Source organism: Ranitomeya imitator, chromosome 8 (genome assembly GCF_032444005.1).
Source record: "Ranitomeya imitator isolate aRanImi1 chromosome 8, aRanImi1.pri, whole genome shotgun sequence".
Lineage (NCBI taxonomy): Eukaryota > Metazoa > Chordata > Amphibia > Anura > Dendrobatidae > Ranitomeya > Ranitomeya imitator.
The window spans coordinates 189,745,355-189,763,739 of record NC_091289.1 but is presented as its reverse complement, the minus strand read 5'-3'; the positions used below and the strand labels follow the sequence as shown (position 1 = coordinate 189,763,739).

At 42.1% G+C, this 18,385-nt stretch overlaps 1 protein-coding gene and 1 long non-coding RNA gene across 2 annotated transcripts in view; one reads left to right on the top strand and one right to left on the bottom strand.

Annotated features, from left to right (window-relative positions):
• Window positions 1–4,857, bottom strand: part of SGIP1 (SH3GL interacting endocytic adaptor 1) — a 106,400-nt gene extending 101,543 nt beyond the window's left edge. Inside the window, exon 1 of the mRNA XM_069738213.1 lies at window positions 4,679–4,857. Within this exon, the coding sequence (XP_069594314.1) occupies window positions 4,679–4,688 (10 nt within the window). The 5' untranslated portion in view covers window positions 4,689–4,857. The remainder of the gene's footprint in view (window positions 1–4,678) is intronic.
• LOC138648440 (uncharacterized) lies at window positions 4,548–16,205 on the top strand. The gene is made up of 3 exons (XR_011315105.1): window positions 4,548–5,167; window positions 10,797–10,940; window positions 15,804–16,205. It is a non-coding gene; the product is annotated as an uncharacterized lncRNA (long non-coding RNA).
• The last annotated feature ends 2,180 nt before the right edge of the window (window positions 16,206–18,385 follow it).

Sequence of the window (18,385 nt, the reverse complement as noted above, 5' to 3'; positions counted from 1 at the left end):
GATTGTGAGTTCCTGGTAAAGCCCGGGTTTTTATGCTTCCCTCTGTTCTGTGTCTCTCCGGCTCTCACAGCGATACCCTCTGGCTTTCTGTCATCACAGAGCAAAAAGCAAATTCCAACTTACAGCAATGACAAGTGAAAAAAAAAAAAAAAAAAAAAAGAGTCCAGGAACAGCGGGGTCTCTCTGGCGTTTATTTTTGCCTCTGATCCTCGTAAAAGATTACTTAGTGCCAGTACGATGCACGTGAATATTACAAATTACATAATGAAAGATTGAAAATGCACCCGAGGAAATGATGCATTTCAGCTGAGTGACTATAATAATTAATGATTAATTGCCCCTTCCAAGTTTTGTGTAATCGACACTTTTAGCTTGCAGCTCAGCTCTTTGCAAACAAAAAAAAATTGGGGGAGTGGGAAAACATATACTGCCCATGAAAGATGTCTGTGACAGCTTTTCTTAGAACTCGATGTTGTATCATTACTCGGTTATTCCACCTAGAAATGCAAAACTAATATGTAAACTGGGAGTTAGCAAGACCCTGTCAATAAGCTGGACATAGTTTATTACGGTCAGTAGTGATTACCCAGTGTAGAATTAAACCGGTTGCAAATTTATGCACATACTTCCAGGAGGAAAAATAGCAAGATAACACAAATATAAATTCTGTCTGCAATGGTATTTCATGCAATTAATTACTATGGCAGGCATATCAGGAGGGTGGGCAGCCCCTCTAAGGGCGTAGTCAGACAGTCATATAAAGCCCGGACTGCAATGCCCGGAATGGCTGCGACTCTACCAAGCAGAGAGTGACGTCTGCATAGAAATTTATCAATTTTGTTGGAGTCGGTATAAAATGAACAGACTCCTAAAATACATAATAAATTGGGTACAGTAGTTCAGTGCTGTAAATGTTTTCATCATTTGAGAAAGTTATAAAATGTCTGTTCTATTCCTGGTCTAAGGATCTAGGCATTTAGTTGACATGCTCAATAGTGAGGCAGTGCTGTGGAGTTGGAGTCGTGGAGTCAAAGTCGGAAGTCAGAGAAATTGAGGAGTCAGTGGTTTGGCTTACCGACTCCACAGCCCTGGATGTCACACTTGAGTCAGGAGAGCTGCCCGCGAGTCAGTGCATTGCGGTCCTATTTATACGGCCGTCTGGCTGCGCCCTAAAGAGCTGTAAAAAAAATTACGTAATACATAGCGTGAATAAAAGCCAGGTCAGTATTCCATGGCCGCTTTATGGACCTCTGTTGACATTCCCTAACTCCTCTGTTGATTATCCGGCCTGGCACAACCCCATCTGTGCGCCACATGGGAACAATGATGTTGTGCTAGGTCGACCAATCAAAAGAGGATCCAAACTTGCAGGCAGGTATGAGGTTGCTGGATAAGGCTCCCATCCAGTGGCCATGGAGTACTCGCCTAGCTGCTGGACCAGAGTCCTGAAAATACATTTGCTCATTTCTAAATACATATAAAACCCACATGATGATAAATTCTGCCACGATACCTAATCGCATATAAGAACAGCTGAAACAGGAGAGTATTGTTATTAGGCCTCACTGACATGAAGAAGTAAACAGTCATAATGTTTAGGTTTGTGTGGGTGAATGTGTTACGTGCACTGACTATAAATGCAGACTGAGCCACCCGGCTGCCAGTTTTATCATAGGTACTCAATTTATGCTACAAATTAAAAATCAGATTGCTCCCTTTCCATGCGCCCGTTGGTGTTTAGTGCTGCTTCTATAAAGTTTTTTGTGCACAGCTCCACTCCCCGGCCACCTGACTGTGCAGGACACTGCAGTCAACCCTGTTCACTTGCATGGGGCTGACAGCAGCTCCTGTACAGTTCATATCTGGGGCAAAAAACGGTAAAGGGGATACAGAGCTAAATCAAGCCTGTGTCCCCTTCATTCTTAAGGTCAGAGGGGATTCCATTGGTTGGACCCACACCAATAAAAAATTAATAGCAATCGATCAGTTTAATAATTTTTATTAGTTGAGAAGTCACTGTGTCACACAAGATCAAAACACTCCTCTCCTGCTGCTGGCTGGCACTGAATGGGTCATTCCCAAGACAGAGGATATCTTAATATCCATAGGATAGGGAGTAAATTCCTGATCACTGGGGGTCCGATAGCTGGGACACATACAGATTTTCAGAATGAGGCTCCGCAAAGCCTCGTCTTGAATGATGTGCAGGTGAGTATGCGCAAATTCTGTTTTCACAGCTGATGGTCAGCGATTACTTTCTTTCTCAGTCCAATTAAATAGTATAGCAGCCATCATAATGTGGAAAAAAAAAAAACACTTGTGACCATCAATTCTTCAATGTGAGGACCATAACAAAATTCTTCATATCTCAGCTTCCCCGGCCCCTGCGAATGTGTCTTGGGAAGAGTATTTTCATCTAGGCGTTTAGCAATCATTACACGCCATATAAACTGGTTGACTTGCGTCAACCCATAAATATAGTCAAAGCCAAATATTTGCTTAATATTATTGTTGTCATCACAAACCAATACAATATCAATAATAATGAAAAATAAACATTGGACAGATCTCTTTGTTATGTTGACCACCCCAGTTCGAAAACAGTTTTAATGCAATTTTAGGTGGGCTGTAATAGTTAACTCAATCAATGAGCCAAACTATTTTTTTTTTTTTTTTTTACTAATGAGGCAATAAGGAAATATTCAATTTTTTTAAGCTAATTTCACATGTTGAATATTTGGTGCAGATTTGAATACAGAAAATCCATAGTAATACAGTATCAGCAAATTTCGTCTACAAAACAATTGACCTGTAGGGTGGATTATTAAATGTGCAGCACATGATTTTTTTTTTTTTTTTTTGTACGGTTTCAAAACAAATTTGTCGTTTTTCAATAGAAATCCAAATCCACGCAAAATTCGCTGCGGAAAAAACAAAGGTACCAAATATGAAAAGTGTGAACTTGAAAGAAAAAAAAATCTAAGCGAGTGGTTAACTACTGTCCATATTCAGACAAAAAAGAAGATCCGAAGAGGAGGACGTTCTATAGATGTGCCAGTAATGTGCAATGATCATGATGCTTCTGCTTTGATCAAGACGGATCTTTCATTGTGCACCAGACACATTTGCACACACACTGATAGAAAGCATAGGGTCCTCCCGCTGACATCATGTGTGATTCATTCATTGCCAGCCTGGCCAATAAAGGCTGCTGTTTAATCCTGGTATAAAACATACCTAACGTGAATTAAGCTCCCGCTGACTTGCAGAGCGAGCAAGACGCCAAAGGCTGGGAATTCATTCAGTGCTATAGGCCGAGACTGGCAGTACCAAGTCAATGAAGCTATAGCGGATGCAGGAAACAACCCCCCCGCTACGTGGAGATCAAGAAAATCACAATTATGCATCACAAGCACAGATAAAAAGCAAAAGATATAAAATCTGCTGCTTACGAGGGCGCCGTCTTCCACCTGACATTGAGCTGTGCTCACGATGGGTTAATAAATAAAGCATCTACCCACATCCTAAGGGCAGACTTGTAAGAGATCTCGGGAGAAATAATCCTTTTGGAATCAATGCTAAGATTTTAGCCTGGAACAGACCTCAACGGGAGGTCATTCATTACCCGAGCATATACCCAGCCCTTTTAACCCTGCAGCCATGGAATCCCCCCCAAAAAAGAGAAGGAAAAACTGATGTTTTGCAAATAAGAAACATTAAGGTGCCTCTAATGCAAAGCAAAAAGATTGCACAAAAGTTCAAGCCCCGGATTAGGCTTATATCTTAAGACTTAAAGGGGTCATTTTACGTTACACTTGAAAAAGCGACACCTCCAGGATTTATAAAAAAAATTTTATTTTTTTTTCAAATATATACATGCAAGGATTTCTGCAAAATCAATCCATGGATAGCAAAACTGGCAGAAGTGCCCAATCGTAAAGTCTCTAAATGCTACAACAGTGACAAGATCTGACAAGCAAGAAAAAAAACGCACACAGGTCCAATCAAATGAATGATTTGCGGTGACAGATGCGCAAATTAACTAACAATTGGTCAAATGGGATGGATTATCGCATGATCCACGGCGAGACTTGCAAACGATCCTAGGGTATACACAGATTTAATTGCAAAAAGAACCAAAAAACGCTCCATCTGAATATACACTTGGGCATCGGTGGGTACGCCGGACCTCGGGGGAGATATATACACCCGGGGGCTCTTTAACCCCTTCAGCATCTTGGATATCAGGTTGATTAGACGTATGAGCAGCAGATGATTGCAAGAACAAAATGAGGTCTAGACCAATTGCAAAAGTGAGTGCACCCTGTGTGGGGTGGGGAATTTTGCACATACAAGGCCCAGATATAGAGGGACTTTACCAGGACTAATGTGACATTTCCAATACTTTGATTTCCTAGCAGAGATTTTGCAGAAATGTAACAAAACCTGCCTGTAATGGGGGGTCCTGCGATGACATCCTACACCAGGTGCACCCCAATAATGACTGACCTCATTAATGCATGACAAGGGGGGCAATGATGAATGAAGGAGACAGGGGAGGGTGACCTGACATTCAGGAGCCCGGGGAGAGCGGGTGTGTGGCCCAGAGGACGGAGCAGAGGCGGCAGAAGAGGGGGTGAGGACCACTGCATGGTGCAGAGGAGGCGAAGACACCTACCTTCCATCATGGTGGCACAATCTCATTCCTTAATCTCCCAGGAGGCTGAAGAGGGGCAGTGTGTAGCTGTGAGGAGCCCGGTGCACTGAGGGCCCGGCGTTCTGAAGGCCCCGGGGCTGGTGATGGTGGCGGAGGCGCAGGAGGATGCTGCTGTGAGGAGAGACGGGAGAATCACCCCGCTGCCCGGAGCCGGCCAATCCCCGCCCTCCGCCAGCGTCACGTGACGCCAGCTCCTCACACAATACACACACCGAGCGCGGCTGCTGACGCACTTCCCGCACACACTGCCCGGTACCGGCCCCGGTCACCACGGCGGACACAGGCACCCGCGACAGTCTGAGATCATGCTCTATGACTCGGAGGGAAACGGACTCTGTAATCCTGGCTTAACATTTTAATCAATGTTGCATATTTACCCAACAGTGCGGTATAATCCGCTATGTGGGTGATATTATCCCGTAGATGAAGTAATAGCATCGTATAGATGAGGTAATGTCTGATGTGAGTGACATAATCCGATATGAGATCCTATAAACCAATGTGTTAGCGACTATCTGTTATATGAGGGACCATAATCCCATATATGAGGTGATATAATCTGATATAGATATATATATATATATATACACACACACGCCATTACCACGTACATGAGGTAATATAATCTCATCTATGAGGAACTAGCCAATCTATGAGGTGATATAATCTGATACATGACGTGATATCTGATATATATATATATATATATATATATATATACACGCCATTACCACGTACATGAGGTAATATAATCTCATCTATGAGGAACTAGCCAATCTATGAGGTGATATAATCTGATACATGACGTGCGATCTGATATACGATATATATATTATATATACAATATTACTCCAGATATATAAACACGCTATTACCACGTATATGAGGAAATAAAATCTCCTATATGAGGAAATAGCCAATCTATGAGGTAGTATAATCTGATATATGAGGTATTATCCCATCTATGAGATGATATAATCAAATATATGAGGAAATAGCCAATATATGAGGCAATATAATCTGATATGAGGTGAGATCTGCGATATACAGTTAGGGCCAGAAATATTTGGACAGTGACACAATTTTCGCGAGTTGGGCTCTGCATGCCACCACATTGGATTTGAAATGAAACCTCTACAACAGAATTCAAGTGCAGATTGTAACGTTTAATTTGAAGGGTTGAACAAAAATATCTGATAGAAAATGTAGGAATTGTACACATTTCTTTACAAACACTCCACATTTTAGGAGGTCAAAAGTAATTGGACAAATAAACATAACCCAAACAAAATATTTTTATTTTCAATATTTTGTTGCAAATCCTTTGGAGGCAATCACTGCCTTAAGTCTGGAACCCATGGACATCACCAAACGCTGGGTTTCCTCCTTCTTAATGCTGTGCCAGGCCTTTACAGCCGCAGCCTTCAGGTCTTGCTTGTTTGTGGGTCTTTCCGTCTTAAGTCTGGATTTGAGCAAGTGAAATGCATGCTCAATTGGGTTTAGATCTGGAGATTGACTTGGCCATTGCAGAATGTTCCACTTTTTACACTCATGAACTCCTGGGTAGCTTTGGCTGTATGCTTGGGGTCATTGTCCATCTGTACTATGAAGCGCCGTCCAATCAACTTTGCAGCATTTGGCTGAATCTGGGCTGAAAGTATATCCCGGTACACTTCAGAATTCATCCGGCTACTCTTGTCTGCTCTTATGTCATCAATAAACACAAGTGACCCAGTGCCATTGAAAGCCATGCATGCCCATGCCATCACGTTGCCTCCACCATGTTTTACAGAGGATGTGGTGTGCCTTGGATCATGTGCCGTTCCCTTTCTTCTCCAAACTTTTTTCTTGCCATCATTCTGGTACAGGTTGATCTTTGTCTCATCTGTCCATAGAATACTTTTCCAGAACTGAGCTGGCTTCTTGAGGTGTTTTTCTGCAAATTTAACTCTGGCCTGTCTATTTTTGGTATTGATGAATGGTTTGCATCTAGATGTGAACCCTTTGTATTTACTGTCATGGAGTTTTCTCTTTACTGTTGACTTAGAGACAGATACACCTACTTCACTGAGAGTGTTCTGGACTTCAGTTGATGTTGTGAACGGGTTCTTCTTCACCAAATTAAGTATGCGGCGATCATCCACCACTGTTGTCATCCGTGGACGCCCAGGCCTTTTTGAGTTCCCAAGCTCACCAGTCAATTCCTTTTTTCTCACAATGTACCCAACTGTTGATTTTGCTACTCCAAGCATGTCTGCTATCTCTCTGATGGATTTTTTCTTTTTTTTCAGCCTCAGGATGTTCTGCTTCACCTCAATTGAGAGTTCCTTTGACCGCATGTTGTCTGCTCACAGCAACAGCTTCCAAATGCAAAACCACACACTTGGAATCCACCCCTGACCTTTTAACTACTTCATTGATTACAGGTTAACGAGGGAGACGCCTTCAGAGTTAATTGCAGCCCTTAGAGTCCATTGTCCAATTACTTTTGGTCCCTTGAAAAAGAGGACGCTATGCATTACAGAGCTATGATTCCTAAACCCTTTCTCCGATTTGGATGTGGAAACTATCATATTGCAGCTGGGAGTGTGCACTTTCAGCCCATATTACATATATAATTTTATTTCTGGACATGTTTTTGTAAACAGCTAAAATAACAAAACTTGTGTCACTGTCCAAATATTTCTGGCCCTCACTGTATATACAATATTACCCCATATATGAGGTAATATAATCTCATATATGAGGAAATGGCCAATAGATGAGGGAATATAATCTGATATATGATGTGAGATCCCATACATGAGGTAATATAATTCCACTAAATGGTGGCCCGATTCTAAGGCCATGTTCACACTATGCGGTTTTTACTGCGGAACCGCGGCGATTTTGCCGCTGCGGGCCCGCAGCTGTTTTCCATGCAGGGTACAGTACAATGTTACCCTATGGAAAACAGAAACCGCAGTGCACATGATGCGGAAAAACCCCCAAAAAACCGCGCAGAATTGCTGTGGAAAAAAAGAAGGACCATGTCACTTCTTTGTGCAGAATCGCAGCGATTCTGCACCCATAGAAGTGCATTGATCCGCTTACTTCCCGCATGGGGCTGTGCGGGTTATACCCGGGGTGGAGGAGACTCTCCTCCAGGCCCCGGGAACCATATTTGTATTAAAAAAAAAAGAATAAAAATAAAAAATCATGTATACTCACCCTCGGAAGTCTCAGCGCTGCATGCGGCCGTCCGGTCTCAGGTTTGCTATGCGACCAGGACCTTCGGTGACGTCGCGGTCACATGACCGTGACGTCACCGAAGGTCCTGGTCGCACAGCATCTTTGGAACCGGACTGCCGCCTGCAGCGCCCAGGAGATCGGGACGTCAGAGGGTGAGTATATCATGATTTTATTATTTTTAACACTACTATTGATGCTGCATATTGCTGCATATGCAGCATCAATAGTAGGGGTAAATCCCGCAGCGGAAGCCGCAGGACAAACCGCGATAAATCTGCAGGGATAACCGCAGCGGGTTTGCCCTGCAGATTTATCAAATCTGCTGCGGGAGAACCCGCAGAATAAAAAGCAACGTGTGAATGTGGCCTAACTCATCGGATATTCTAGAATATGTATGTAGTTTATTTATGAAGATTTAAGAATAATGCAATGAATACACAGGATTCGGCCGGCCGGGCGCGACTAATCAGCGAAGCGTGGTTCAAATCCCGTGCCAATTCGTGGCCGGACTGTGCCTGTCGCTGATTGTTCGCAGCCGGCCGGGTGCGACCAATCAATGAAGCCAGGGCCGGCTCCAGGTTTTTGAGGGCCCCGGGCGAAAGAGTCTTAGTGGGCCCCCCTCTTTAACACATACCACGATTCATGATGCACAGATACAGCAGAGAAATATAGCACAGCCACGTAGCATATAACACAGCCCACATAGTATATAACAGCCCACGTAGCATATAACAGCCAAGTAGTATATTGCACAGCCCACGTAGCATATAACACAGCCACGTAGTATATAACACAGCCACGTAGTATATAACACAGCCACGTAGCATATAACACAGCCCACGTAGTATATAACAGCCCACATAGCATATAACACAGCCCACGTAGCATATAGCACAGCCATGTAGCATATAACACAGCCACGTAGTATATTGCACAGCCCACGTAGCATATAACAGCCCACGTAGCATATAGCACAGCCATGTAGCATATAACACAGCCACTTAGTATATAACACAGCCACGTAGTATATAACACAGCCCACGTAGTATATAACAGCCACGTAGTATATAGCACAGCCCATGCAGTATATAACAGCCCACCTATTATATAGCACAGCCCACGTAGTATATAGCACAGCCCACGCAGTATATAACAGCCCACGTAGTATATAGCACAGTCCACGCAGTATATAACACAGCCCATGTATTATATAACACAGCCAAGTAGTATATAGCAGTGTGGGCACCATATCCCTGTTAAAAAATAATTAAAATAAAAAATAGTTATATACTCACCTTCTGGCGGTCCCCGGATCCAGCCCAGGCCTTTAGTGATGCTCCCGCCAGGTCCGTTCCCAGTGATGCTTTGCTGCAATAACCTGTGATGATGTAGCGGTTTCGCGAGACTGCTGCGTCATCTGGGGTCATTACCGCAAAGCATTACTGGGACCGGAGCATCGCGAGTAGCGGGAAAAGCTGCCGGGGACACCAGAAGGTGAGAATATCACGATTTTTTTTTCTTTTTATTATTTTTAACATTATATCTTTTTACTATTGATGCTGCATAGGCAGCATTAATAGTAAAAAGTGAAGCGGTGTTTAAATCCCGCCCCAATATCGCTGATTGGTCACGGCCGGCTGGGCATGACCAATCAGCGACGTGGGATTTCCGTAACAGACGGAAATGGACCTTAGACGATTATATAAATAGATATGCTTGTAGATTGTGAGCCCTCGCGGGCAGGGTCCTCTCTACTCCTGTACCAGTTATGAATTGTATTGTTAAAGATTATTGTACTTGTTTTTATGTATACCCCTCCTCACATGTAAAGCGCCATGGAATAAATGGCGCTATAACAATAAATAATAATAATAATAATAATAATATGTGGGGGAATAGCCAACATATGAGGTAATATCTGATATATGAGGTAATATCCCATATATAGGGAAATAGCCAATATTTATCAAATGCAAATACATTTATATAATTTATACAATGTGATTTTCTGGATTTTATTTTTGATATTCTATCTCTCAATGTTAAAATTAACCTACCCTTAAAATTATAGACTGTTTATGTCTTTGTCGGAGGGCAATCTTACAAAACCAGCGAGGTATCAAATACTTATTTCCCCCACTGTATAAACTGATATATAAAGTAATATCTGATAGGTGCTTTTCATAGCTGCCTGCACAGGGCATCACTCCTCGGTGTACCCTATAGTGCCTGCTATGACGCTGTACATACCCCAATGACCGTTTTTCAGTGATGCCCCTCTCTAGTGCTTATCTGAGAACCTGTATTGACCTTTATTCATAAATACCCCCTGCCATAGGGTACCCCATAAGGCAAAAGCGCCCCCTTTAGTGCCTGCTATAATGCCTCTTGACTCTGCCTAATGTTCCCTTTGCCATATATACCTCTGTATGTCCCTCCAACATTTCTAGGTGCCCCCAATAAGTGCCTCATCCTTAAGTGCACGTTTTCTTGGAAAGTTTATATGCGGTTCTGTATTTTGAAAATATTTTTACATTTTATTCCCAAAAGCAATATGTGAATAATGCTAGATCAGTGGAGATCCTTATAATCACCAAAACAGAGGGGTTTGGGCCTCCATGACCTCCGCCCACAAGATGGCAGTGAGGTCAGAGGCCACTCTGTACCCTGGCCGTGCAACTGGGAGAAACGAGGGACTGATGTCTGTCGATCAATATGGTCCCATTTAGCATATAGCAGGTGGATAGATGATAAATGCTATCGCAGGCACAACCCTTTAATTATCCCAAAAGTCTATTTTTGCATCATTTTGTAAGGTTCTTCATTGTTGCATTTGTTCTTGTTTTAGGAGCTTTTTACCAAAATTAGTATTGAAAATATGGAATGAACATGGATAAGCACAGTGAACTTTACTGTCTACAAACAAAAATTCCTCTTTGAGATGAAAACATTTACTGACTAATAGATAAACCATCGATGTTTGGTAATTCAGGTGAGTGATTTGTTTTTGCTTTCACATTTTATCACTGCTTCTAAATGTTTAGTTTTTATTACAGTCGGAACTGTATTTTTAAGAAACAATTCCAAATAAAGATGCACTGCTCCATATCTCCTGCATACACATAGAGATGAATTATAACATTCTGGCTGCTTGTAGCCACCACTAGAGGGAGCTCACTGTATGCAATTTATCCATTAATCTCAATGACAAATCTGTCTTCAGTGAGCGCTGAACTCCCACTAGTACCAACTTGAGAATTTAATTTTAACTGTGACCTAAAAGCAGAGAATTTGCAGCTCTTTGACAAGTAAACTTAATCTTACTCACTTGTTTTGGCTCCAGCCCATCTTCCCTCAGTTGTCTTCTGCACCTTCCTTCTCTCTCTGCTTTGGTGCGCATCAGGATGCTATGGTATCTCTGTGTGCACCGCTGACATCATCTCCCCAGCCTCTTAAAGCCCTTTTAGGCAGCTTCTCACTGCCTGAGTATTAAGGTAGTGATTGCACACTACTAACACATATAACTTACCTAGCCAAATTAGAAATCCAGCTCTGTTATTGTTGAGCTCTGCTACTCAAAGGTATCTACTGCCATCTCAGCTTTTCTACTCTGAGGTGCTGTCTGCGCATTCGTCTCTCCTATACCAAGGTGCCTGACTGTCTTCTTTGCTGTATCACTCTAAAGGTACCTTTACACTAAACGACTTACCAGCGATCACGACCAGCGATACGACCTGGCCGTGATCGTTGGTAAGTCGTTGTGTGGTCCCTGGGGAGCTGTCACACAGACAGCTCTCTCCAGCGACCAACGATCAGGGGAACGACTTCGGCATCGTTGAAACTGTCTTCAACGATGCCGAAGTCCCCCTGCAGCACCCGGGTAACCAGGGTAAACATCGGGTTACTAAGTGCAGGGCCGCGCTTAGTAACCCGATATTTACCCTGGTTACAAGTGAACACATCGCTGGATCGGCGTCACACACGCCGATCCAGCGATGACAGCTGGTGATCAGCGACCAAAAAATGGTCCTGATCATTCCCCAACGACCAACGATCTCTCAGCAGGGGCCTGATCGTTGGTCGCTGTCACACATAACGAGATCGTTAGCGGGATCATTGCTACGTCACCTAAAGCGTGACGTTGCAACGATATCGTTAACAATATCGTTATGTGTGACGGTACCTTAAGTGCTATCAGCACACTTTGCTCATCTGAATCAAGATATCTAACAACGTAGTTTGCAGTGACACTCTAGGCGCTCTTTGCACACACCCGGCTCTACTAGTCAAAAGTGTCCAAGATATCCAACTCTGCTACTCCACATTCAAAGGAAATAAGAACACAAACCGAACTAATGCCCAAACTGTAATGCAAATAATTTTATTTATAAATAAATACACTAATGATAGGGGGGAAAGAAAACCAAAAAAAACCCCCCAAAAAAAAAAAAAAAAAAAAAGGCACAATACCAGGAAGACGGAGCAATTAATAGTCCTGCTGTAGAAAAAATAATAATACTAAAGTGGTACAAGATGGATAAATAATTATATGTACATATATATATATATACACACATATGTGACACCACAGAACTGAAAAGCTATAAATACACACAGAAATATGTAAAATTAAATAAATACACAAAAAATGGGAAAAAGTGCAATATATGGCGGTACACTTAAAAGAGCCAAAGGTACTTAATAGGCTAAAGTGCACCTAGGAATATACCAAATGCCATGAACTATGTGTATATATGGATACACTAATATAAAGTGCAACCAGTGCAAAAACGTGAAGCCAAGGTGCAAATGAATAAGGTGCAGGTGTGCGACCAAAAATAATAATAATTACACTGGTAAGAGGAATATGGATGCAGGTGCCTGCTGCCTAAATCCGGGCATATGTCATGATTTCACAAATAATAAATCATAAATAACAAGTATCCTATGGTAGTGAGCCTGGAGCAGGTGTTACCTGAAATGCTGCCGTCTCCTGGATGTGCCACTCCCCGACGCGCGTTTCGGCGTCAGCCTTCGTCAGTACCTTTGGCTCTTTTAAGTGTACCGCCATATATTGCACTTTTTCCCATTTTTTGTGCATTTATTTAATTTTACATATTTCTGTGTGTATTTATAGCTTTTCAGTTCTGTGGTGTCACATATGTGTGTGTATATATATATATATATGTACATATAATTATTTATCCATCTTGTACCACTTTAGTATTATTATTTTTTCTACAGCAGGACTATTAATTGCTCCGTCTTCCTGGTATTGTGCCTTTTTTTTGGTTTTCTTTCCCCCCTATCATTAGTGTATTTATTTATAAATAAAATTATTTGCATTACAGTTTGGGCATTAGTTCAGTTTGTGTTCTTTTTTCCTTTGTATATTTTTCCGATTTGTCCTCTATTATGTCCATTATGGGATACATATAATTATATATGCCAATTCGTATTGTGCACTGTACACTCTACCTTGATATTTATTTTTACAATAGCATTAGGCATTTTAAAAAATGTATCCCTTGCCTTGAGTTTCTATTTACTCCACATTCAAATTGCATCAATGCCTCCAGTCCTGTCTGCTCACCCTGACCCATCGCTTACTGGATCCAGGAGAGCCATAAAACATAGATACATCTTCCAATGTAGATTTGTTGTGTAATTAAAGGGAATCTGTCACCCTTTACAGAATGATGTAGATAAGCCCCTTTTGGTGGTGGCCGCAGCTTATAGGCCAAAAATGGGGTGACAGATTCCCTTTAATTAACATTTGGTTAGATTTTTGTGTGAAATATATTTAATAATATATGAGAACCTGATACCCATGTAAAATGTGTTTGTGTCACTTGGGAAGTCTAATACTGGTACATATGGGTATGGAGAGATGTGTTCTTTAAAGAGAACCTGTCGCCATGAAAATGCAGTCCAACCTGCAGGCAGCATGTTATGGAGCGGGAGAGGAGCTGTGTGCAGAGTGATACATATTATTGTGAGAAAAGATTCAGGATAATCCTTGTTTTAATAATGTAATCCTCTGCTCTTTCTGGGATTTTCGATCCAGCGGGCAGTTCTATCAGTGATTATTAGCTATATTGTAATGCTCACTTATACAAGGAAGGCTTTCAATCACTAATAGGACCGCCCACCAGACACAATATTCCCAGAAAGAGCCAAATTCTAAATGTCTAAAACTCAGGTTACACTGATTTTTTTTTTTCTCACAAAACTATGTATCAATCTGCTCAGCTCACCCTGCTCTATAACATGATGCCTACACATTGGACTATGCAAATTGCCTCTTCAGAGAAAAAGAGGAGTTGAACTCTATAGCGCCACCTGTTGGAAGTGGCGATCCTGCAAGTCACAATCAACCCTTTAACGAGTCTTGCAATATGACTTAGGATAAAAGCTAAATCAGTATCTCAGTTCGCAGACACGGTGTTTCGGGCTGTTGTCCCTCGTCAGTGCGATGCATGAGAACTGATTTGGCTAGGTGAGAGGCTCTGGACTGAGGTCTAAGGGGTAAAGTTTCTCCTTTTGGAGAGTGACATACATATAGCGCCACCTGTTGGAAGTAGTAATCCTACAAGTCACAATCGACCCTTAAGGATACGTGCACACGATGCGGATTTGCTGCGAATCCACAGCGGATTTTGCCGCGCAGAAACGCTGCAGATCCGCACTGTGATGTACAGTACAATGTTAGTTAATGGGAAAAAAAAAAAGCTGTGCACATGGTGCGGAAAAATCAGTGCGGAATTGCGGCGGATTTCAAAGAAGTGCATGTCACTTTTGTGCGGATCTGCAGCGTTTCTGCACCCCTCCATGTTAAAATTCCACAGTGACAAAAACCGCAGAAAATCCACACAAAATCCGCAGCAATTCCGCATAAAAAGCGCACAAAATCCGCGGTAAATCAGCGGCTGCAGATTCTGCCAGGAGCTGCGGATTTTGTTTTTGTGCAGAAAATTCTGCACTTCTTTTCTTACTTGTGCACATAGCCTTAACAAGTCTTGCAATATGACTTAGGATAAACACCAAATCAGTATCTCTGTCCACAGACACGGTGTTTCGGGCTGTCGGCCCTCGTCAGTGCGAAGCATGAGAACTGATTTGGTTAGGTGACAGGCTCTGGACTGAGGTCTAAGGTTTCTCCTTGTAGAGAGTAACATACCTTCTCTGGTGACAGGTTCCCTTTAACTTTACGTTAAAATACATTTTTATTTTTGCATTTCACTATCTGTATTTTTTTAGGGGAGTAAGGAACATGTAATCTATGTATCTTGCTTTGCCCTTATAGATAATTTATAACATTGATATGATGTCAATAGATTCATTCATATTTCCTATCTTGACCACCAGAGGAAGCTAATTTTAATAAGTTCTGCATGCAAACAACTTGTAAATCAGTTTCTGTAAACTTGTACTCTTGCTGCTGGTGACATCACAGTTTCCCTTCTCTTGTGGCTGTGTGACATCTTTAGTGGGGTGCTGTTCACTAAGAGTGTTGGTGGGATGACCTTTATCCTCGTGGAGTATGCTTCTAAAGCCTGGGTGACATGTTCTGCATGACTGCTAATATAAGGAGCATAGTCACTGATCCTCCTACTGTAGCCTCTGGCTTTTGGCAACAGTGCTGGTCTTTTCCTGCTCAATGTTTACAGTATGTCTAGATCTCACAGGCTAGTGTTTTTTCCAGAAGCCCCAGCCTAAAGTTGTCATCAGAGCGCACGTGTCACACTCCTGAATATAATGTGTATGACTCTACATGAATTGTGTCAGAAATTGTACTTGTCTGTGTGCTGTCTTAATAATAATAATAATAATAATAATCTTTATTTTTATATAGCGCTAACATATTCCGCAGCACTTTACAGGTTGCACACATTATCATCACTGTCCCCGATGGGGCTCACAATCTAGAATCCCTATCAGTATGTCTTTGAAATGTGGGAGGAAACCGGAGTGCCCGGAGGAAACCCACGCAAACACTGAGAGAACATACAAACTCTTTGCAGATGTTGTCATGGGTGGGATTAGAACCCAGGACCCCAGCGCTGCAAGGCTGCTGTGCTAACCACTGAGCCACCGTGCTGCCCATACACTGTGATGCTTTTATGATGGAACAATAAACTAAAGTTTTATCTACAATTGTAACGCTGGATTCTACTATTTCATCGCTGTTTCCCGCAGCCTAATCCTGCTGCTCTGGGCAGTCCAAGCTTAATGACAGGTTATCTATTCCTGAATATAAGGTAACCTCATATGGAAAGCTGCAAAGCGTTCTTATTGTTTGCAAGTTTCACTCTTTGCAAATGAAGTAGAGGAAATTCACTGCAAATCTGCAGCAAGATTTTCCTTTCTTTCTATATGTGACCTTTTCCTTGAACACCATTTGCAAGATAGGGCAAATAGCGCAGTGCAATAGTCACACAACACTACAACATCTTAGTAAATAGGTAATAAAAATGGTCAAACGATTGTTGCCAGTCAGGACGTGCTGCCTGTGCATGTACCGCAGCTACTCAAACACCTCTAGGGAGGGAGGCCTAAGGCTATGTTCACACGTTGCGGGTTTTACCGCGGATCCGCGGCGTTTTTGACGCTGCGGATCTGCAGCAGTTTCCCATGCGGTTTACAATACCATGTAAACCTATGGAAAACCAAATCCGCAGTGCACATGCTGCGGAAAAAACCACGTGGAAACGCAGCGTTGTTTTTTCCGCAGCATGTCAATGTGGAGTGCTACATTTACACTAAAAAAAGTGCTTTGTTTTCCTCGGTGTCCCAGTACACCAGCTCTACTAATAACTGTACTAAAAAAAGACTAAATGAGCTAAGCCGTGTGTATTAAATATATTGTATACAGTGTGTATTTGAAGGATTAGTAATTGTACATCATGCTGTAGATTCTCTTCACATTGCATAGTCATTACTGGGAGAACTTGCATCGTGATCCTCATTTGATGATTCATTCCCTCAATCCAGATGTCATTTTTATCACGCTAGGTTTTTTCCATCTTTTTTTTTGGCTAAAGTTTTTTCTGTATCTGAAAATAGAACTGATGTCATCTATACATGCCAAATTTGACTTCCCACTATCTTCAGAGCATGAAATGAAAACGCCACCCTGTGCTAACACATCACAATTATTAATAATGTTAATTCTCAGCAGATTGCATTAACTGCACCGAGTCTATTAGAGGTTGGCAAACAGTTTTTAAGGAAAATTCCCAGGGGAATATATTACTATATTTTTATTTCCGACCTGTTTTCAGGCACAAGTAAATACATACTTTTTTATTAGTCTTTATCAGTGCACTTTATTTTGGTCTGGGCTGTGTGTAGTGATAGTGGCTCTGTCGGCGCTAACATCTGAAGCCCTGGAAAACGGAATTCGGGCGTATCCGCAAACGGGGCCATTGACTGTAATGATGCAGACAGAGTCATTATACTGTGTCGGATATGATTTTCGGCTGTATCCAGCTATGGCCAAGAATGTGACTTTACATGCATTACATTCAACACCTTTGTCAGCACATACACCCAAATTCTTTTTTCCAGGGCTTCGGACTTGAAGGTGTCGTAGCCACATAATGTGCGACGTTCTGGGACATTGTGTTGTGTCTGCTCCAAATTAAATTGTAAAATTTAAATACGTGCACGGAAGAGCTACGCTGATACTTTGAGCACCAAAGCAGATATCTCTTTATTACATCATCAGTCATTCATATATCGTATTTTTCTGACTATAAAATACACTTTTTTTCCTCCAAAAATGTGGAGGAAAATGGGGGGGGGGGGTGTGTCTTATAGTCCAGATATACTGGCCAGCTCTGGCTGTGGTGGGTAGGTGGGGGAGCAGCATCGGCGGCGCAGCGGGTCACAGGAGGCTGGAGCTGGCAGCTGCGGTTAAGGCTATGTACACACATTGCGATTTATGCTGCAAACCCGCAGCGGATTTCACGCTGTGGATCTGCAGCTGTTTTCCATGCGTTGTACAGTACCATGTAAATACTGTATATGCAAAACAAAATCCGCAGTGCACATGCTGCGGAAAAAAACGCGCAGTATCGCAGCGTTGTTTTTTTCTCAGTATGTCAGTTCTTTGCGCGGATTCCGCAGCGGTTTACACCTGCTCTTCAAAAGGAATCCTGAGGTGTAAAACCACAGGTGGAATCCGCACAAAAACCGCGGGTAATCTGCAGTGCGGTTCACCTGCGGATTTTGCAAAAACAGTGCGGAATAATCTGCACACCAATCCGCAACGTGTGCACATAGCCTTTCTCCTGTGCCCGCTGCTAAAGAGAAATGGGTATTCACTGAATATTTAAGACCATGTGGTATTTCAGTTTTTCTTTTTTATTAAATTTGCAAAAATTTCTACATTTCTATTTTTTTCAGTCAAGATGGGGTGCAGAGTGTACATTA